At 45.6% G+C, this 23,083-nt stretch overlaps 1 protein-coding gene and 2 pseudogenes across 1 annotated transcript; all 3 read left to right on the top strand.

Annotated features, from left to right (window-relative positions):
* The first annotated feature begins 28 nt into the window (after positions 1 to 28).
* Positions 29 to 1,147, top strand: LOC120693308 (annotated as a pseudogene).
* A 12,909-nt stretch (positions 1,148 to 14,056) lies between these two features.
* On the top strand, positions 14,057 to 15,600 carry LOC120693201 (FCS-Like Zinc finger 8-like). The gene is made up of 2 exons (XM_039976620.1): positions 14,057 to 15,011; positions 15,113 to 15,600. Exons 1-2 carry the CDS (start codon positions 14,263 to 14,265, stop codon positions 15,174 to 15,176), a joined length of 813 nt encoding a protein of 270 aa, XP_039832554.1. The 5' UTR covers positions 14,057 to 14,262; the 3' UTR covers positions 15,177 to 15,600.
* Positions 15,601 to 16,731: 1,131 nt separating this feature from the next.
* LOC120689746 lies at positions 16,732 to 20,141 on the top strand (annotated as a pseudogene).
* Positions 20,142 to 23,083: the final 2,942 nt, after the last annotated feature.

Raw genomic sequence — 23,083 nt, 5'->3', positions numbered from 1 at the left:
GCTATGGCTACATGCCTATATATGATAGTGAGGCAGAAAACCAAAAGGCAGGAGGAGACGCTGGTTTCTCCTCGTCTAGTTGACATGGTCAACCACAGGTTACTCTCTTACCATGAGATCGTTCAAGCCACTGACAACTTCAGTGAGAGTAGTCTGATTGGGGCTGGAAGCTTTGGAAAAGTTTATAAGGGACAATTGATCGATGGAGCTATGGTCGCGATAAAAGTTCTGAACATGCATCTAGAACAAGCTGTGAGAAGCTTCGATGCCGAGTGCCGTGTCCTGCGCATGGCCCGACACCGCAACTTGATAAGTATACTTACAACCTGCTCCAATCTTGACTTCAAAGCCTTGGTCCTTCAATATATGCCAAACGGAAGCTTAGAGGCTCTCATGCACACTGAAGGCAGAGAGCAACTGGGGTACCTTCAGAGATTGGAAATTATGTTGGATGTTCCGTGGCACTTGAGTATCTTCACTATGATCATTGTGAGGTCGTCCTGCATTGTGACTTAAAACCTAGCAATGTTCTATTTGATGAGGACATGGTAGCACATGTGGCGGATTTTGGGATTGCAAAATTGTTGTTGGGTGATGACTTCTCCGCAGTTTCTGCGAGCATGGCTGGAACAATCGGTTATATCGCACCAGGTAATTCACCTTTTACTGTAGCTTGAACTAGTTTTTTTTTAATACTACCATTTGCTTCTAGTGTCTCCAGTGTTTTCATATTGTTTGGAAATTTCTTGGCCAGAGTATGGATCGGTGGGAAGGCTGTCAAGAAAAAGTGACGTATTCAGCTACGGGGTCATGCTTCTTGAAGTATTCACTGGAAAAAGGCCCACGGTCCCTATGTTTGTTGGGGAGCTAGACATTAGGAGATGTATTCATCAGGCCATTCCAACAAATGTTATGTATGTTGTGGATGAGCAGCTACAGCAAGACCCTGCTGGGAGTCTGAATGACTTTCTGATCCCAGTGCTTGAAATAGGATTACTATGCTCTGATGATTTGCCGGACCGAAGAATGACGACGCGCGATGTGGTTGTGAAACTGAAGAAGATAAGGGAGGCATACATGGCTTCTATAACAGGGACGCAGGGTGCCCGGTGACAACAGACCTCCAAGAAGGTTCTTAGTGACTGAAAATGACCAGTCGGATCAGGAGAATGAATTGATTTGATAATGACCAATGGGATAAGGAGGGATGAAAGTGGTAGAAAGCTCTGCAGCCTTGACAGTCCAATCAATTCATTTGAGTTCAACGAAGATATGGAGGGCTAGCGGGGGCAAGAGAGGCGCGGCCCGCACGGTCCGGGGAGGCGGCCAGGCGGGGAGCGGTGGGCGGGCGGAGATCGATGAGGGAGAGAGAAGACGAAGGAACGAAGAAACGTGGACCCCACATGTGCTGTGCTATAGTAAGACCAATGGCGGCCAAGTAATCTATAAGGTCTCCTACGTGAATACTGCTATAGAGAGCTAGCTTACTGCGGCCATTGAGGGTGCCCGCAATGGTTGTAGCAAGCTGCTCTCCATAAGTGATGACACATCACTTTATAGATAGCAAAATAGATGACACATCACGATTTACATGGCCTCGTGGGGTCCAAGAGTCAGAAAAAATTATTTCTCCCTTCCCCTGCAGCCCTGCTCCTCCCAACGACGCACATGGATGCCCTCTTCCTCCGTCCGCTCGTCGGCGAAAGGCGGGCTCCTCGCCCCGCTCGACGGATGCTCCTCGCCACACTCGACGCTCGACGGTTGTGCTGTTGGCACGTTGTCCGACTCCGCTCCGCCATGCTCACCCACGGCAACGGCCACGCACCGTCTCCATCCTACCCGCGGCGGCCGAGGCTCGCTCCACCTTGTGCGCCCGCTCGACAGCTCGCCCGCCACTCTGGCCGCGCTTTTCCTTGCTCGCAGCAGCGGAGGCCATCGACGAGATCGATTTCGCCTGACTTCACGCAAGGCTAGGCAGGTCTGGGTGGCCGCGACGAGCAGAAGCCGCCCGTAGATAGCATGCATCACGTAGGAGATCACCCTCGCCCGTGACGCCGTCCGCAGCTCACTGGCCTGCTCGACCTCCACGCTCATCCGCGCCATCGGTCTGTCTTGCCGGATCTCCTCCGCGGCCTCGACCGAGCCTCACTCCATGGCGCACCCGGTGAGACCGGCGAGCTGCTCTCCCGGCTCCCCGCCCTGTCGTCGGCTCGTCGCGCTCAGCCCGTCGCCCAATCGGTCCGGATCACGGGGCCCACTCAACACAGAGGCGCGTGCTAGCGGCTCTCGCTAGCCCTGGCGACAACTTATTCTCTCTCCTTGTTTCTCTATCCTACGTGGAAGGCTTATAGAGAGCTTATGGACACTGTTGCGGGTGCCCTTATGAGGGCCTCGGCGACCGCGTAGACGACAGCTTGGACCACCACCACCGCTCCATCTCTCATTTTGACTAATGCTAATTTGAGTTCCCTCCACCCAACGCTTATGGAAAAAGCATCCCCAAACATCCGAGGTTAGCTTCTCGATCCGAAAAGCTGTGTCTTGAAGAAGTAAGTTGCTTCTCCAGGCAGCGCTTTTGGAGAAGCTTAAGGGCATGTACAACGCCAATAATGATGCTGTCTATATCCGGTTAATTGCGACTACCGAGATAGTAAAACGAAGAACCGGACGATGCCGTCACCTCGCGAGACGACGGCACACGCTCGTGCTGCCAGATGATGTAGACAGCAAGCCACCCGTTGTAGGAGCGGCTGCGACTCGGCAACAGCGGTGAGAGATCCCGTGCTCCCCGCTACGATTTGGCGCGCTAACCTTCCCGCGAGCGTGCGGTTTCCCGCCTAGCGCTGGCCGTCGCGCCGAGCCGGCCGCCGTGACACCGGCCGCGACACCGGCCGCGACGCAAACGGGCGGAGGAGGCAGAGATGGCGGCAAATCGAAAGAACTGGTACCTACCTTCCTCCGGCTGCTCGCCGCTTGTTGCACCGCGCAGCCCTGCGCCAACCGCAACGCTGCGCTTGGGATGCACATTTGCGCCGCCAGCAATGACAGCCTAGATCCGGTCGCTCGTGCTTGCCGCGACGCCATGCTCCATCCGCACCATCGCTTGCCTCAATCGGACGCCGCGCTTGGATGAGCTGAAAGCTCAGCATCGCCCCTTGCGCCGGAATAGAGAAAGAAGAAAATGAATCGAAGAAACGAGAGAGACAGAGTCACGGGAGGATGACGAGACAGAGGACCGAAGAGATAAGGTCAAGGTGTAGTGGTGTCCTCTTTTCATTTTTTTTTATTGTTTCGTTAGTTGTTGTTTACGATGGTCTGATAGTTGGGTACAAGTTGTAATTCTGATATGCAGTTTCATGTACGTGACAATAGTCATCGTTGATGAGGAAATATCATATGCAAATCTCAACATTAGAACGTTTGTGCGAGAAGTACCATACGATGGTATACAAAGATCAATTCCATACTTAAATAGTTAACAGACATACTAACAGACACTCCATTGTATAAGTTATCTATTCTATTGTCTGTGTGCAGTGTTTAAGACATTTACAGACAACAACAGTCTACACCATTGTACATACCCTACTGCAGTGGAAGCCTAGCAGTTGTTTAACCTATTTTCCATTACATAGTGTGATACATTTAATTTGTCTTTTTTTTATAGTAGTGTCATACATTTGTCGATTTGTAGCGACGTGTTGTAGCGCTACAATATTAGCTCATGGGTCATCCTAACGTCAGATAGAACTGAACGTATGAGATCCCTTAATTGAGCACTAACATTCTTATTAAGTGCAGGCAACCAGCATATTGTTCATGCATACGGTAGTTTATTGGGCCTTGTGTGCGTTTTGCAGTTAATGGACAGCATGGACCTTTGGTGACTGCTTCAGAAATCAGCTACCAGAGAGACAATCTTTTGAAGGGACGGCTCTTCTTCCTCCCGACGGTTCCAGAGCTACTGTTGAGAGCGGGCGAATAGAGGGAGTCTCCAGTCCAGCGCCGAGATCCTCCATTCCCCCTCCTCTTCGGTGATCGTCTCGGCACTGGAGAGGATGGGGAATGGGGATTGAGGTGTCTGGTGTACATAGTACCTATCGTAGGTCTCCTATGTCATGACGGCGAGCGGTCGGTGGAGACGACGTCGCCTTTAACGAATAAGTTTCTCCGGTCCCTTCTCCACCTCGCTGGTGTGCGTGTTGGCTGCGGTGAAGGGCTGGTGTGCTGCATCCTCACCGGATCTGGGGATTCGCTTGAAGCTCTAGATCTTATCGGTGAGTTCTTTTGTCCCTCCTTCATCTTCTTCGGGGATGGTACCGGCGAAGATGCCCTCTCCGACAAGATTCTAGGGAGGTATGGTTACCACTATCCTGAGGAATCGGGTCGGTGGTTTGCTTTCCCACCTTTCTGGTGGTTTGCATCCCTTTTGGGTGTTCTTCTTGTCGGCGTGTTGAAGTTGATGCGGCGTGGCGTCAGACTCCTACATCACCGGCGAAGCGATGGCCATCGGCCATTTTCTCGGCCTGTACGTTCAGCGATTTATTGGCATGTTGGTCTCTCCGGCGTGCTTCTCTTGGGGCCAGTTCAAACTTTGTTGCTGCTTTGTGGGATGGTGGTCGGCTGCAGGTTGTCTCCTCCGGCCGTCGGCGAGCAGAACGACCGGGATCTTCTTACAAGGATGTGTGTGGTTTTTTTCTTTCATCAAAGGGTGTCTTTGTAAGATGTACGATGCAAACTATGAAATGAAATATGGACCCGATTCTCTCTCTCAAAAAAAAAGAGAGAGACAATCTTTTTGGTCAGTAGCCAGCCCATAGGAATTTCTGACCCAAAGAAGATGGAACTGATCTTATTTTCCTAACATTGACAATCAGGATTAGGCAGGATTAATAACTTATTTGATATTTTTAATTTTCATGTCATTAATGATAGGGCTAATTGTCTTAAGATGTGGAGGCTGGAATATTTTTATTTCCTCCATTTATCTAAAAAATGCCATTGAATGAGGAGGATGACGGCCTCACGGCCTGATAGGAGGCTGTAATTGAAATAATTCAATTCCGTTTCTGTCAAAACAAAACAAAACTTTTTCCTGCTGATAGTATGTAGATGCAGAGTAAAGCAAGCAGCTAGATACACATATATTGCCCTCCTTTATCTCGACGTATAGATGAGTGAATAATAACGCATTCATTTCGTCCTTTGAAAAAAGGTGAATTACTTTCTTATCCACTGTGTACCATCTACTACAGTTAGCAGTAAAAAGAGATCATATACAATATCCATTGTGTAGCATATGAGAGCATATGCAATCCAATCATTTTGGATAAGGGCGAGCAAATATTCATCACTCCTGACCATGTGGGTGTGTCTTGTAAAAAGTTCCTACCTTCTAATTGATGCTGTAATCGGTGAACAAACAAACACTGATCGAAACAAGATAACTAATCCATCGCCGTCAGTCTGTCGCGTAAGATAGAGATTAGGCTGAGATTCAAGCTGTTCCATCTCCACCAACCTACTTTCCTCGTCATCTTGAGTCTGTTTATGAGACCACCAAGGAAGTAGTAGTCCATTTCTAGCTAGCTAGCACGATGTCATCTTGATTCCTGGCAGGCTCCAATACTAGCTTGATCACTCAATCAGATGTGTCTTGATTGAATTCATGCGTTGTCGACTGCTAATTGATGCCTACTAGAGTACCTTGAAATGTCGCAACTCAAGGACGTACAGGCCGAGATCAAGATATGCTTGCTACAGACCTGTCTGTAGGGTGTTGTCTCATACTGCTATCCTTATACTCAAGATGTGGTTGCAGTAGAAGAGTGCCAGTGGTTAACTTGGATACATCCTTGCCATATGAAATGTAGGGCCCATCAGTTTGTTAACTAAGACTGCACAACGATCAAAGTTGTGCTCATAATTGGAGCTTGTGCATGGAAAGTGTGTGCGGATCAAGTAGTGGTGACTTTGGATTAGTAGGAACTTGGTAGGAGCCTTGGATTGGAAGGCACAAACCAAGAAAAGGGGCCGAGTTTTGAGCCCACTGACCAACCTTTGGAGGCAATTTGACAAACCCTTATCCATATGTTGGCAAAAATGATATCATTGCTCTCAAAGAGGATGAATCCTTTATGGTGGCATCTGATTCCTGCTGTCCCAAAGTGGTTGCAACTGGTAAATTATGTGAAAAGAAAAAATATATATTGCTGACACAAAAGTTGTAAATTCGGGGCCATGCGTATGTATAACACTGCAATCAGTTATGGTGGTTAAATTAATAAATTGTATACTTCTACTGCAACCACTTGTTCGTTGCCACCATTGTATAAGGCTAATCACTGTTACTAGTCATAGGCTGCTTTTTCAGATGACAACAAAAGCCAAACACAGGCTCGCTACATGACACCTGGGCCGGTGATAACTTTGTTTATCAGGTTGTCAAGTGCAATTAATCTTCCATCGAGGTGATAGGTTTGCATCCACGCATTGAAAGAGGGGGCGAGGACATGTTTGCTAATTGTGTTCTACTAGTTTTATCATTTGAAAGATACAGTGCCAAAACTTCTTTTTTTGTGAACAGGTGCTGATCTTGACCAGTTGAGCTTCAAACCTCTCGTCAGTGACAGTTCACAGCGATTTCTTGCCATTTGCACTCGTCCAACATTGGCTGCCATAACTTTATCTTTTGTGAACGCAAAGCTTTTTTGTTTTCTGAGCTAACTTGTGAATGCGACAGTTGAGGCGTGATTATTGCAGAGACAAAAGAAAGAGAAGGATATGGTTGTACATCCATATGTACTGAACTGGAGTACTGTCCATCATCAAGGAGACAAGCACACAAAGTAGGATGCTGAAGGCAAGATGGTGACCTCTAATAGGAGGGTTAGAAACTTAGCACGTACAAATTAGACAATCGATGAAATCCTTATCATCACAAAAAGAGTGACGACCTACAATGAGAGTTAGAGCTTGGGATCAGAAAGATGACACAGCCTAACAACAAGGAGGGTGACCTCGAATGAGAGCTTATGCTTGAGTGCTTGACTACAAAAGATGAAAGCCGAGAACGAGCACTAGATCGGTTGGTAGCGCTGCTGGTGTGCAGCCTGACCGACAGCGTTCGAACCCTAGGTTCGAAGTTGGGCCGGGAAAAGGCGCGACGGGTCGCGACCCTATCCTGTGCTCCCACGCCTAACCAGAGCATACGGAAGCGCACCTCCTCCCTCTCCTGCTGGCTCGTGCCCATGCATGGTTGGTCCCGGTTGGTTCTCAACACCCACGCGCAAAGCCTCTTGGGAAAACTATCGCTTTCGACTGACATCATTACTGATGTCACCATTACAAAATAGACATATTATCTTCAAATGAGCATAACTCTCTCATCACACATCATATTTTAAATCCATTTGCACCATTGTATTCTTTGCAAAGAGATCTACAAAACTAGATCCATATTTGGTATATTTTGAAGCTATTTTATACAACTATCAATTTATATTGAATATGCAATCACAACATATGTACAACTTATGTAACAATTTGTATTATATTTTACAAATAATAACTTCTCCTTCATGTGCACACACATAGACATAGCAACGTATACTGTACAATATCGTAACTTTTTATTATAATTTATATTGAGTTTTTATATCAATTTATTAATATCATTTATGTATAGAATATGTGATAACTTTTACTTCGTTACAACTCATATAGAGATGATGTTTTCTTCAAATTTGTATATTTCTCTCATTCAGGATCCGTTTTCAATTTTATTTGCACCATTGTATCCTTTTACAGCAATATCTACAATATAAGATCCATTTTGATATATTTTGAAATCATTTGTATAGAATTATCTTCTTATGCTGGCTGTACAATGACAACTTATATCAAGGTTTTAAATCGCGGGCTATGGTAAATAGCGACGTATTTTTTCCCGAAGCTAAAAGGCTATAGCGAAGGCTATAGCGGGCTATGGCAAATAGCGATTTACTACTAAACCATGAAAAATACAAGTAATAGATGCACAAAAATATAGTAATTAGAAAATTCCATAAACATAAATATGTTTGTAGGGCTACGGGGACATTAGTTAAGTTGGCAATACAATAAAATTCATACATTCAATATTCAGTTGTCTAAAAGATCAAAATAGTAGCACTGAGCTAAGTATGCGGCTATAGCGGTGCTAAAGCTACGCCATTTAGCGCAGCTATAGCGCAATTTAGCGTCCATAGCTGTCATAGCGGCATAAATACAAATAGCGTAGCGGAGACTCTCTAAAAAGGCTATAGCTCCGCAATAGAGGGGCTATAGCCCGCTATTTAAAACCATGACTTATATACAAATGCATAGTGACTTGTTGTCTAATACAAATTTATACATGGACAGATAGCAACATATTTTGTACAGTGCAATAGTTTATATCTATTAGCACCTTAAATTAAATAGATACTTTGTATCAACTTATTAGTATTGACTTATGTAGAGAACTTCTATTGCTTAACACTCATGGAAATATAGTAACAACTTATGTAGAGATAGTATCAATTTACATAAAAGATGAATGGCATAGAAATTGTTACTTATAATTTGCCAATGTGAATACACAAGCTGATAGTCATAAAATATGTGTAGGTTGATAAAATTGTTAGTCAGAAGGGTGTAGATTGATAATGAGAGCATACATAAATTGATAGTGAACAATCTATACAAGTTGATATCAGAATGAATGTAGATTGATAGCACAATATCTAAAAAAGTTGTGTCTGGTATATTGAACTATATAAATTACCATATGTAATCACACAAGTTGACATAATATATGACCATAAGTTGCTACTAAAAAATTTTGCAAACAAAAGTTTGAAACGTGAAAAAAGCATGAGAAACACAATAGCAAATTGTCGTATGTCCACATAAGATAAATCTTGTCAACCTCAGGGGAGTGTTTCACTATTTTTCTTGTCTCCGAGCGCTCGCCTTGACCCCTTCAATTATAGAAGTTGAGCTTGTCTTCCTCCGAGGAAGGTTTAGCATCTTCAGGTTTCCCTTGATAGTCCTACACTTGTTTGATGGATCTTCATTTATTGAATTTTCCTTGATATTTGACGACTTGTCCTTGTTTTGCTATCTTGTTGGGTCTGTTGAGTTCCCCGGCCCCAACTTCCATCCCAGACATTGCTCTCATCTTCCTCCACGGAAAGGGGGCAGATTTGGCATTTTAAGTTCTCTCTTTCTTGCCATGTTGTAACAATAAAAAACTAGTAAATATACCAAAATATATTGGTTATAGAAAAAAGACACGCAGGTTGTGATAAAAAGAAAAGGTTGTGATATAAAAAAGAAAGGTGTGACATATTTGACATGAGTTGACACATGACGTATGAAATAACTTATACCTCACAAAAGTTAATTTGAGATTACAAAAATGATTAAGTTGATACAGGTGTACCGTAACTCCGAGATCTCAATTGCAGTATAAAAAAGCACAAACCTAGGTGTACCATAACTACATGTAGAAAAAGAATAACTTGATACCGCATATAACTTGACATTAAAAAAATTGCATAAATTGATATAGGCTTACCAATAATTACATGTGAAAACAGAATATAACTTGATACCTCATATAACTAACTTGATATTATGAATTTCATAAGTTGATACATGTGTACCATAAAATTTTTGACACATCTCATTTGTTGTCTAAAAAAGGCACGCAAAAAAAACAGACCTTATTGTTCAAATCTATTTTTTTTTTAAAATACCCTCTTTGGCGAGAGGGCAGCATCCCTATCATCTTGTGCCTATGAGCTCCCTCCTCCCCCACCACCACCAGTAGCACCAACTCCCAAATCTGATTTAGAAGATGCTCTTGTATTCCTTCTCGATGGAGAAGGATGATCCAAAGTTTGAAGTTTCTATTTCCGAGCCATGATGAACGGACACAGAGAAAGAGTAAAAACATGTCACTATAACACAAATAGCTTGTGGTGCAGGAAAAGAGTAGATAAAAAAATATATCTATGTTGACACTTTATATTGTAGCCTTTGACAGTGCTCATGCCCCAATATGACACTATATCATGACTATATAAACTTGACACGACAACGTTCTGAAACTTGACACTATTTACATGCAAAAGAATAACACAACTTGTAATATTTTTCCATGGGGGATGCTGTTCGCTTGTGGATTAGGGCATTAAATTCACTAGGATTAGGCATCAAATTTGCTATGATTAGGCATCAAAATCCCGAGAGGGGGAGGTGATGCTCAAATCCTCCCCAACCTGTGCCCTCCCTGCCTTCCTGCTGGGACCAAATCGGACCAAATCCTCTGCCTCCTCAACCACCCGACGCCCGCCAGCTTGAGATCACCACCCACGGCGTCGTGCTCCCCCCTGCGCACCACCGCGCGGGCACCCCCCGTGCACATGCGCATCCTCCTCCTCCGCCCTCCACCGCACGAATTGGCGGTCATGCGCCGCGCCGTAGAGCCGAAACCACACGCCTCGAATCGAACCGAAATGACGGGGACCAAGAGCTGGGGGAGGGGAGGGGGGTTTTGGGATACATACCGCGGGAAGATGGGGCACCGCCCCCACTGGTCGCCGCACGTGCTCTGCGCTCTCCTGCCGTCGCTCCTCGCCAGAGTCGCCTTCCCTCAGTTGCCGGAGTCGCACTCCTGGTTCGGCTGCCGCAGGAGGCCGTCCGTTGTGGATGAGACAAACGGACTGGAGACAGTAGTGGCCTTCTCTATGTTGAAGCAGGCTAGCGGTATTGGCCCGCTGGGCCACAGGGTCACGCGATAGATTGCTGGCGCGACCTGTCGCTTCTTAGACTTTGCGTTTAAAGTGGGTGTTTCTCACCGAGGTTTCCCCCGGTTAAACTCAACAGCCTCAGGGGTGGTAATGAGCCATGGCCCTAGTGGTCACTTCACGGCCCAACTTGGCCCTTTAATTTTTTAGCTCAAAATTGTATAGGATTAGAGTCCGATCCTTTTAGGGCCCGGTCCTTAGTTTATCTAGGCCAAAATTGCCAGCCCTTTACCACCCCTATGCGTGGAGCCACAAATGGATTGCAATGCGCCCGTTGCCTATGGAGTCATCCGGTGATCTCAAGATGGACGCGTTTTGTCGATCTGAGTCTAGTTGTAGGTTTGTTTGTACATGGGGGGTGTGAGTGAGGTGTTCATGTGTAGGGTGGGTGTGTGTGCATGTATGAAAGATACTATAACTGTATTCAGATGAGAGGCTAAGAAAAAAAGAACAAAAGATGAAGCCTTCATAGGCATTCATGGAGTGATCATATACCTCAAGGTCATCAATTGCTCGTGAGATCAAAGGGGATCGTTTAAGGCCCTGTCGTGTGGATCCTCCACTGACTGTTTGAACATGTGAGATCAAAGGGGTCACAATGTGTGTAGAGTACAGGGTAATTGTATAGGATTAGAGTCCGATCCTTTTAGGGCCCGGTCCTTAGTTTATCTAGGCCAAAATTGCCAGCCCTTTACCACCCCTATGCGTGGAGCCACAAATGGATTGCAATGCGCCCGTTGCCTATGGAGTCATCCGGTGATCTCAAGATGGACGCGGTTTGTCGATCTGAGTCTAGTTGTAGGTTTGTTTGTACATGGGGGGTGTGAGTGAGGTGTGCATGTGTAGGGTGGGTGTGTGTGCATGTATGAAAGATACTATAACTGTATTCAGATGAGAGGCTAAGAAAAAAGAACAAAAGATGAAAGCCTTCATAGGCATTCATGGAGTGATCATATACCTCAAGGTCATCATTGCTCGTGAGATCAAAGGGGATCGTTAAGGCCCTGTCGTGTGGATCCTCCACTGACTGTTTGAACATGTGAGATCAAAGGGGTCACAATGTTTGTAGAAACAGGGAAGGTTGGTATACTACCAGCAAAAGTGAAAGCTAAGCCTTGTACAGAGACTACGGCTTCAGGTTGCGCACATTTAGCATAAAACATCTGTGATTCAATTTTTTTATAATAGTTAAAGGTTCATTTCATTTATGCTGTCGTCAGAACTAAACATGAGATGAAAATAACAAAAAATAAAGCTAAGCCAAAGACCAAGTATTTTTAGCCTGGGTGTGGGTGGGGATGTGCCCACCACTGAATCTGCATGGCAGTTAACAATGGCATGGCGCTTATACATGCATCTTTCAGATGCATGGTAGCAGCTACTAGAATGAGGGACCCCTACATCTGGAGTATATCACTTTGATCTCAAGCTAGCAAGCTAGGTCATGGTCAAAGTAGGCATCCAATTTTTCCAGAAAGTAGAGTGCCCACAAGAACAGAAGGACCCATCCATGCATATATATATGCACTGTGCTGCTAGCTACCAATGCAAGTATATATCAATCCACAAACTGATAAACTTTTTATTACTTGGACCATCCAATTTCAGCCGCTCCTTCTGATATGGACCATCTGGATCCTGGCCCTGAAGAACAGAGAAGAACTCTAGTGATGGCTGGCTGGCCCATCCAGCTGCAGAACTGAAGACAATTATTGAGCCTGAGTACTGGTCGAATGGGGGGGGGGGGGGGGGGGGACGGCCATCTCCTCCTGGCCCGAGTGCAAACAAATTCAGTTTTAAATTCGGGGCTTGGTTTTTTAAGGAGGTGCCGGGATACGACGAAGCAGGATACAGTTTGAATAGTTTTTTAGATTACACAGTACAACGTAGACACTCACAACGCATGCACACTCACACCCCTTTGAACTCACGTACGCAAACTCTACTTCTATGAACATCTTCGAAGACTGAGCCGGCAAATCATCGAGATTGACGAAGTCACCACAGACGTCTTGCTGTCGACGGGAACATCGCCTACCACTGAATGCCCAACGCCGTTAAATCCCAAAATATTCGCTCTCACGGGGAGTCGAACTCAGGACCTCAGATGTTACTGAGGCTCTTATAACCACTGAGCTACAGGCCCTTTCGCTCCAGTTTGAATAGTTGGGGCTTTGATTTGATGCCCCCTTCAACGTCCTTTCCTTTTGATGCCCACATGCTCCTTACGTGTCGACTGCCCATTGATATTACATTGAAGATTATTGGTGCCGTAGAGTGCCGTATCTACGTCCATTCAGATATCGGATGTCTCCGAAGAGACGTCCATTCAGATATCGGTGCTCGATCTGGTCAAATTCTCCAGTTACCATCACCGGGGGGGGGGGGGGGGGGGGGGGGGAAGAAGGCCCTAGCTAGCACAAATGCCTGCTAAAAACCATATGCTTTGTCCCCATTTTATGCAGCAGTTGTCCCGTTTGTACGCAGATGGTGCAGGGATTGCAGCCTAGTTGCTAGACTGCGCCCATCCATGCATCGGCATACTTGCAGTCTGTCACGAGCATGCATGGCCAATCATAATCTGCAGAGTGCTGCATGCGGCGCCGTGCCGAGTCCTTGTGTAAGTAGCTATAGCGACTGCAACTTAAACAGTCGCCGGAGCAGGGAGTACTGTTTACCACTGTAGCAATTAATCTGGCCCGTTCACTGGGGAAATGGATGGCTCAGATCGCGTGCAGTGGCTACCTTGCAGTCACAATAGCGACTGTTGGCGATCTCCGTCGGGCGCGGTGAGACCCCACCACTTAATTGCCTGGTTTTTCGCCGTCCCTGCCCGTGTTAATCTACCTTCGATGAATACTATATTAATCCTATCTTTAAGCACGTCCAGTTCCATGAAAACGGATCATATGTGACGCAAGATTGCGAGAATAATGTAACCGTGATCGAATTACGCACGAACGTCAGATGAATTAAAGCCGGTAGGGCTCAAATGATCAATGGCACTTTCCGTGCATGCATGAGCGCTCACAGTTTCGCAGCTGTGCTGATGATTATCCTTGGGCGCCAGCCAGCATGCTGCCAGGTGTCGCGTCCCTTCTTTTGTTTCCACGACCCCTTTCCTCTACAATGCACTGCCTGGTGGGCCATCGCCGTCCGTCCTCTTTTCGTTGCAATTTGCTTTGCATCTTTTCGCTCGATCGATCGGATTGGCATTGGGCTCATCTCCTCCTCTCTCACTCGCATGCCGCATGTATTTAACAGCCATCAGCTAGCCTTGCCCGTTGCTTGCTCTTCCATGGGCCATGGCTGGCTGCACACTCTGCTCGACTGCTTCTGTGTGACTCTGCATGATTCTAGCTAGCTGGTAAGCAATTTTGCAGCAGTATCAGCTGCTACATACAGTCTACACCGGCGAAGAAGCGAGATGTTGGGGAGGATGACTGCTGGGGCGGTCACCGAGCGGCGCGACGCCTCGTTGGATCGCACGGGGACCGCCGTCTCGGCGGCGTCTCCCTTGTTGGCGCCGCCGCCTCCCAAGCTGTTCTTGGCTGACGGTGGCGTCTCCGGCGGGTCGTCGCAGGTAGCAGCGGAGGCCGGCATCATGAGCCCCACCTCCACCCTGCACCTGCAGGCGGCCGTCGGCAGCCCCACGTCTCCGGCGGCTACGGCCGCCCCGTTCTCCCGTCACGGCGTGCCCAGCTCGTCATCAGGCGGCGATAATCACCGGTGCAAGAACAAGAGCCGCCGCCAGGGCCACCGCCCTGCCTGGGAGCCGGCGAGGCCAACCGGGCTCGGCCTCGCCGGCGCCCTGAACGGCGGCGACGCCGTCCCGCCCGCGGCGACGGTCCTGACAGGGCGGAGCTTCCGGAGCGCTAGCCCCGCGTCCACCGCCGCCGCCGCCGACCGCGTGGCGCGCTCCACCTCCCCGCAAGGCCGGCGGCGCCTGATGATGTCGCCGGGTGAGATGGAGGCGTCAGAGGGCTACACCCGCGTCATCGCCCGCGGGGGCCCGAACCTGAGGACGACGCACATATTCGACGGCCGCATCGTCGTCGACGGCTGCGGCGGGTTCCCGGTGGCGGTGGGAGCCAGCGGTGAGGGCGATGGGTTCCTGAGGTGGTGCCACGGCTGCAGCAAGGATCTTGGGCAGGGCAAGGACATCTTCATGTACAGGTCAGTACTCACTGCATAGCAAAAGTCTCTCTTTCTGTTCCTTGGCTTCTTTTCTTGAGACGACGAACTGATGAACAAGAACAACGTTGATGATGTTGCAGGGGCGAGATGGCCTTCTGCAGCCACGAGTGCCGGTACCGCGAGATGCTGCTCTTCGACGAATAATCCTGACGCAACAACGACAACATTCAGCTTCAGATGCTGCTCTTGATCAGAAAGAAACGATCCATCGATCATGCTGCATTCCTGCTTCGCTGCAATTTTATTAGCTAGCTAGCTAGTTTTAATTCCGACCGTCAGATGTAGTGTAGGCGTGTAGCGTTCGTTCTGAGCCCGCTAGATCGTCGTTTTGGTAGCCGCTCCGATCCTTGTAGACGAGCTGCCTGATCGGCCCTGATCTCATGCATGCAACTGTTGTGTTCCATCACTACAAGCAACTGGAAACGTGTCTGGATAACAGTAACAGGGCTGCAGCTCAAGCATCTATGTCCCTCTGACTGAAATCGATCGATGTGCCACATCACCAAGCAAATCACCTTGTACCTAAATTTGGTTTATCGATCAGAAAGGCTACGGTCCTTACGGTGCAGAAGGTGTCAGTGTTGACTAGTACGTACGTATTCTTTTTTATGAGTAGATGACAATGGAATCCTGGCCTCTCTATACCTGAAGCGTACACATAAGGTTGCATCATTACGTATAAAAGACACCCTAGAACTACGCGCGGGTGGTGGTTTGGGTGAATCTTCGGTCCTTGCATCGGCACTTGGCATGAAGCACTGCAATCTGCAGACAGCTAAGGATGGATATGGATGGCTCAACATCCGAATTATCTATCTAATTTTAATATGGGTGTTGTATAGATGTATCCGAATCCGATTCTTAGAATTTTTCTCTATTTGATTCCATATTCGTATCAGAAATAAATGTGTAATATCTGACCATACCCGTATCCGCAATAAAAAATAACTAGTGAAACAATTTTAAACTTATCTCTACAGCTAATTACTTAATGATGTACACCATTTAATGTATTTAAAAATCTAGAGGACTAATAATGTTAATTTCAATATTCTTAATGCTAAAAAAATTAAGTTTAACTATTTTAATATATTTATTTAATGACAAAATTATTTTACATAAATGAAATTATTTATTTATTTAAGGCGACGTATGCTATGCAAACCACCTTCGTATGCAAACTATGGAAACTCCAATCTGGGCCATCGGATCAACATCCAAGGAGCATGTGGGATGTGATAATTTTACAATCTGGATCCGCCCTTGGATTGGGTAATCACACTTTTGCAAATCCCCCCTCCCACACCCCTGCGCCCCTCCTCTTGGATGTTGATCCGATGGTCCAGATTAGAGTTTCCATAGTTTGCATACGAAGGTACGCTGCCTTTATTTAATGGTGAAATATTTTTTATATATCGTACTTATTAAGTATTTAAATATTTATTAAACATATATTTAATTTGCATTTAAAATTAGTTTTTATATCATTTAAATGCAAAAAATTAATTTTCCCTAGCCCAAAATTGATCCAGCTGCATTGTCGGTATTGTCCAGGTAGTTTTGGGCTAGGACACATCTACTTATATCACACAATCGTGGTCGTCCCGGTCCAAAGCTGTTTGGGCCAATTGGGCATGTGCGTTTCCCTTCCCGGCCCACCCGTTGGAGGCCCATTCCAACTTGTGCTTCCACTGACCCACGAGTCGCCGCCGGCGCTCCACCACCACCCACCAACAGCAGAGCTCCCTCAGCTCCTCGTCGCCGCCGCGCCGGTGCGCACCGCTGAACCCGCCCCGGCTCCCTCGGTTCCCCCGACCCCCGCTACCCGCGGCCGCGCGAGCCGTCGAGCGCCGTTCATCCGCGCCTCCGCGATCCGCGAGGCGCCCGCCCGTTCTCCACTGTCCAGGCCGCGTCTCCGACCCCGGCGCCGCCCCGGCCGGCCTACGCCCGGCGCCCTGTCGTTTCCCGCGTGGGACGCGCGGCGCTGGCACTCCGCGACGGTGCACGGCCACGGGCCACAGCGGCATAGGAGCCAATCCCATTCCGTCGGCAAATCCCCTTCACGGCGACTGGTGCGTACTCTCTACTCAATCTCCGTCACGCTTCAGCCCTCGTCGTGATGCTTGAACGAATGAACCAGATGGTTACTGGTTAGTTAAATCAAATCGTCGGAGAGGAAATATGGAGCTGCTAGGGTGTCATGTTCTCATACTGTTTTATTTATCTTTGTCGCTCAAAGGATGCGATTTATGACTTCCCCTTCGATATGTTTGTGGCACACATGATCTGTGTTTGCCTTCTTGTTAGGCTCTGTTAGATGTAAAGTCCTATAAATTGGGATGGAATATTGCCGAACTCCAGCTATTCTAATGGTGTAACCTGCTACATTCTGAAAGTAACATTTGTCCTATTAGTCTTGAGTTATTTCCACTTGACCCTTGTTATCCATGGCAGGCAAATGTTTCGTGCTGGAAGAATTTGTTCAGGAGCTTATGCACGCCATGCTGTATCCTCATTACTGCTAGGTCCTCGATGTTTGTTTGTTTGCAAAAACCCACACTGCTTGGACTGCAAGTGTCATGGGACTAACCGAACAGGTGATAATAATGCCAAATTCTTGAGACCACAGCTAAATATAGGTAGCCATGGCGCTTGCTTTTCCAGTATTACCGAAACAGTTCTAGTCCAAGCTCGTGATCCATCTCAGCTAGCTCTGGAGATAGAGAATGCAATCAATGAGCAGAGATTTGATGATGCATGGAGGGCTTATGAGAAGCATGTTCACATGGATGGACTTCCAAGAAATTCCGTTTTGATGAGCAAGCTTCATCACTGGCTTGGCAGAGAGCTGTGATGCTCACTGGCTTAACCAGTCCTACAATGTGGTCAGCCATGCATTTGAAGAGAAGTATGAATTGTTGGATAAAGAGCCCCTGATTTACCTATCTCTTACTCTTGCACGTAGTGCTCTGCCTAATCTTGCTATAAATGTTGTGAGGAAGTTGGTAAAGATGGAGACATACCCACCTGTTGCAGCATGGTCGGCAATTGTTGTTCATATGTGTCAAACCAACACTGGCGCATTTCTAGCTGCAGACCTTGTAATGGAGCTTGGTTACCTTTTCCAGAATAATAGAGTTGATCCGCGGAAGAAGAGCAACCGCCCTTTGCTATCAATGAAACCCAATTCATTTACATTCAACATTGTTCTGACTGCATCCCTCTTGTTTGGTACTACAAGAAAAGCGGAGCAGCTTCTCGAACTAATGCCTCGGATAGGTGTGAAGCCTGAAGTCAACTTATTGATTGTTATTGCCCGCATATATGAAAGGAATGGGCGCAGAGATGAGATTCAGAAATTAAAGAGGCATGTTGATGAGGCCTATGGTCTTAGCGAATCAGAGTTCAGGCAGTTTTATGATTGCCTTCTCTCCTGTCATTTGAAATTTGGGGATTTGGATTCTGCAGTTGATATGGTGCTGGTTATGCTAAGAAAGGGTAAGAATGCAAAGCGGTCATTGGAAGCAGCTAAAGCAGTTCTTGAAGCTGTTGAAAATAGGAAACTTTATTTGCCTTATGAGAAAACTGAGGCTGACAATTCATGCTCTTCAGAGAAACCTATATCTAATAGCCAAATGCTAAGTTATGTTTCATTCTTCAAAGACAATAGCTTTGCAAGACTTGAATTGGAGGCAAGAGAATTACTCAAGCTGTTATCAGATAAGCTGCAGGAACATGCTGGACTGGTGAAATCTGAACATGGTATCCTCCATCCAACTGAAACAATGTACGCCAAGCTCGTTAAAGCTTTTCTGGAAGCAGATAAGATCAGTGCATTGGCGTCGTTTCTTGTGAAAGCAAGCAAAGAAGATTCTCCTGTGTCTGTTGAAAGGTCTTTTGTTGTTCAAGTGATAAATGCGTGCATTTCTCTTGGGTTATTAGAGCAAGCACATGACCTTCTGGATGAAATGAGATTCTCTGGAATTAGAGTCGGTTCATCCATCTATTCGTCACTCCTAAAAGCCTATTGCAAAGAGGGCCAACATGAAGATGACATAACTGCGCTTTTGAAGGATGCTCAACAAGCAGGCATTCAGCTTGACACAAGCTGCTATGAGGATTTGATACAATCTAGGGTGAGTCATTGTAACACCCCAGGTGCTCTCCATCTTTTTAAAGAATTGAAGAATTCAAATGTTTTGAAATCTGGTCACAAGGAATTTCAGACTTTAGTGCAAGGCTCTGATGACAATGAAGCTGTTTTGACGGCCAGGCTAGTGGAGGAAGTCAGAAGTGGTCATATGGTTGATCATGCTGTTCATGACTGGAATAATGTCATCCATTTCTTCTGCAAAAAGAGATTGATGCATGATGCTCACAGTGCACTGAACAAGATGCGAGCTTCTGGCCATGTGCCAAATGCACAAACTTTTCATTCTTTAATAGCTGCTTATGCTGCCATTGGTGGCAAATATGTGGAGGTGACAGACCTGTGGGGCGAAATGAAAGTTCTGGCTGGTTCAAGCTCTATGAAATTTGATCAGGAGCTCTTGGACTCTCTGCTGTATTGCTTTGTAAGAGGTGGTTTCTTCCTTCGAGCCATGGAAGTTATAGAGATGATGGAAAAAAGTGAGATGTTTATTGACAAATACAAGTACAAGTCCTTGTGGCTTAAATACCACAGAACATTGTACAAAAAAAAGGCTCCCAAGGTGCAAACAGAAGCACAACTAAAAAGGAGAGAAGCAGCGATACATTTCAAGAAATGGATAGGGTTGACATGAGAGCATAAGATTCAACTCATGCTCTGTGATATCTGATCATGAACTCTTCGATTATCTGCTGTATGGATGGATCTTTACAAATTCCTGAAAATCGTAATCGTGGAGTTTGTTAGAAGGTAACATGATTTTGTTTTGCAATTTTGTGTAGTGTCTGCTAGCAGACTAGTAATCGGAAACCAAACTATATTATGTATCGAAACAAGGTTATCTTTATTACAACAAATGCTTCAGCTGAAACATTCTATGTGGTGACAATTCATGTGATTGAAAAAGCAGTATTTGTGCATTTTCGAGGCATACAAAATGCAAATCATAATTACAGAGAGTTGGATTAGTTCTATTTATATTTGGTAGTTGTAGATATATGTATCGTAGACTGCCATATGTATCCCGGGAAGTCTTGCCCCCCAAGTCATGTACTCTTATATATACCGGTCGAAGCCTCAATGCAATACAACAATCCATCCATTACACCAATTCTATCCTTCCTATAAGTTCTCTAGATTGTGATTTGTGAATATTCTTTGAAGAAATAAATGTATCATATTCAAATTTTTAATGAGTGAAAAATGTGGAATTCACAACGGAGAACATCAATTAGTTGGGGAGATTTAAGACTTAATAATCTACACAATCGTAATCCAGCAATAGATGATGATAATTCTCACTTATGCTGCGTCTCATCTTTCAAATTTTCCTGTGTTAATCTGACCTGGTCTAAGAAGGAAATCACACTCAGAATGTGTTATTTAATCATTAATCATTAATCATTACAACCTTGTTCACGAATAGTATGCCTGCATAGGCTAGCAAATTCTTTTATTTTTTTGCTGAGGTCAGAGATCGTTTGGAGCAGGCTCAGCAGCATTACAAAGCAATTTATGATCGGCGCCATCGCCCGGTGGTGTTTTCACCAGGTCAGTGGGTTTGGCTCCGTTTGTTACACCGACCAGCTGCCTCCCTCAACGTTCGTGGTCGTGGAAAGTTGGGTCCTCGCTTCTTTGGGCCTTTTCAAGTGCTAGACCGTATTGGAGAAGTTGCCTACAAGTTGGCCCTGCCTGCTGGGTCTCGGATTCATGATGTCTTCCATGTGGGATTGTTGAAGCCCTTCCATGGCACGCCTCCTGCTGAGATCCCTCCACTGCCTCCATTGCAGCATGGACGGGTGATGCCTGAACTGGAGTCTGTGATCAAAAGTCGCCTAGCACGAGGACAGCGCGAGCTCTTGGTGCGTTGGACAGGAGCTCCAGCAACGGATGTGTCTTGGGTATTACTTGAAGAATTCCAACAGCACTTTCCGAAGTTCCAGCTCGAGGACGAGCTGCCTCTCCGGGGGGGAGATGTTATGGTCGGACTCACGTACAAGAGGCGGCGCAAGGCAACAGACGAGAACTAGCAAGAGGTGACGCAAGACAACAAGAAGAGTCCTAGTTGGTTTAGATTAGATTGGTTCGGTTAGTTTGTTTTGGAGTCTGTTACCCGACTTGGCATAATATAAGTCATGACATGGGATTAGTTTTGGCATCTAAGATTTTATCTGAACATTGGCCTGGGTTCCTGCCTCCTTGCCGCACTGTGAGCTTCAACCATAGCTCCGGCGCGCCGACGAGGCCGCCTACCTCCTTTGAATACAATCTTCGCAACGTTCCTCCAACCAACTCTCATCCATCCCTAGCCCGTGACAATAGAATTACCCATTTTATGTCACATTTCAAATGAAGCTGAATTACAGTTGCTGGGATAGAACTGGGCATAGGAGAGCTACCCAGGTTAATTTCTAACTGTTTCTGGATTGTTTCTTCTATGTTTAAGTTTTCAGATTTAGGAGTTTAGACCTAATATACAATTAACCTCTAGCCTACTAAATGCAACAGCCCCTGCAATTCAACTACAACATCAGCATTGCAAAGGTCAATAAGATTGGAAACTGTGACATGATTACAAATTGGTAAATGCAAGGTTTTAGAATTAGATTACTGAAAGAACGATTAGGAAAAATAAACGTGTTTCATTCTTTAATGTGGTGTTTACCTGATTTTTTATGTGGTCTTTTCTTACTAATTGTATGCAGATACCTACTGTTTGTGTGCACTTCTATTCTAACAGTGCAGAGTATATATTCAAGCATTGGTTTACATACTTAAGACAATTGTTCATGTGCAGATACCTTTTGTGAATTTTGTTCCATCTCAGAGAATCTGACACTGTGCTGTATAATTTTGGCCGTTTAGGTGATCCATGTCCATGTGCATTTGCCTTTAGCATTGGCGTGTAATGATCGTCTAAATTCTGATTGGGACAGATTATGCTTTTTTTTTCTTCTCTGCCTGTTTATCGACATTGCCTTGCTGGAACATAAATATTCAGTGGCTATTTTGTCAATGCCTAGGTGAAGTAATAAAGTGTTTGGGTCAATGCATCAAGAATGCGACGGAACGGTAAAATGTTGTTTTACCACTGTTCAGGAACTGGCTCATGGAAATGACAGAGCAATAGAGCAAGAAGAAAGAAAAATGAAAATAAAGAGGGCAAAGGTAATACAGTATATGGTTCCTTTTGCTTTAAGACTCCATTCTATGCCTGACAAGATGTTACCATATTTTGTATCTTCTTGCCAGGCATTGTATAGGTGACTTGCGTAAAATTGCCTCTGAAGATGTATACATAGAGAAGTACCAATGTACCATTATATACTTGGGGGCTCTTTTCTGTACTAGCATCGGCCTTTGACCTCATGATAACAAAATGCTATAAGCTAGCTGGCACACTTGGTTTATTTTTTGAATGCATTTTTCTTCATGTAGCTATTTGAAACAATATATATGGATTACAGACCATAATATTTCTCCAAACATAGATTGTCCAGGAGAACAAGCATGCTGAATATGTAGGACCAATAGATGGTTCAATGGTTGAACATTAAAATTCTTCAGCCATCTATTTCTCGGGTAAAATTTGCATTTGTGTGCTTCTATTTGGTTCAATGCTGATTTCTTTTATGCCCAGCTGAATCATGTTCACTTCAGGAATCTGAAGAGGTAGCCCAGTTTAATTCATGACAATAGTTGCATTCTCTGATCTAAAGCTTCATGGAGGCTGATCTGCCATTTCATAGCTCTGAATTGCTTCAAAAATGAATCTAGCACTTGTGCTGCTGATTGCTTGATTGGTTTTTTTTTACCAATTTCACCACTTCACCAATTTTTTATCGTGTGGAACTTTAAACATACTATCTTCTTGCGTTTTTCAGTGTTTCAAAGACAAGAG

This window comes from Panicum virgatum, chromosome 9N (assembly GCF_016808335.1).
Source record: "Panicum virgatum strain AP13 chromosome 9N, P.virgatum_v5, whole genome shotgun sequence".
Lineage (NCBI taxonomy): Eukaryota > Viridiplantae > Streptophyta > Magnoliopsida > Poales > Poaceae > Panicum > Panicum virgatum.
This window is presented reverse-complemented; position numbering and strand designations above follow the sequence as displayed.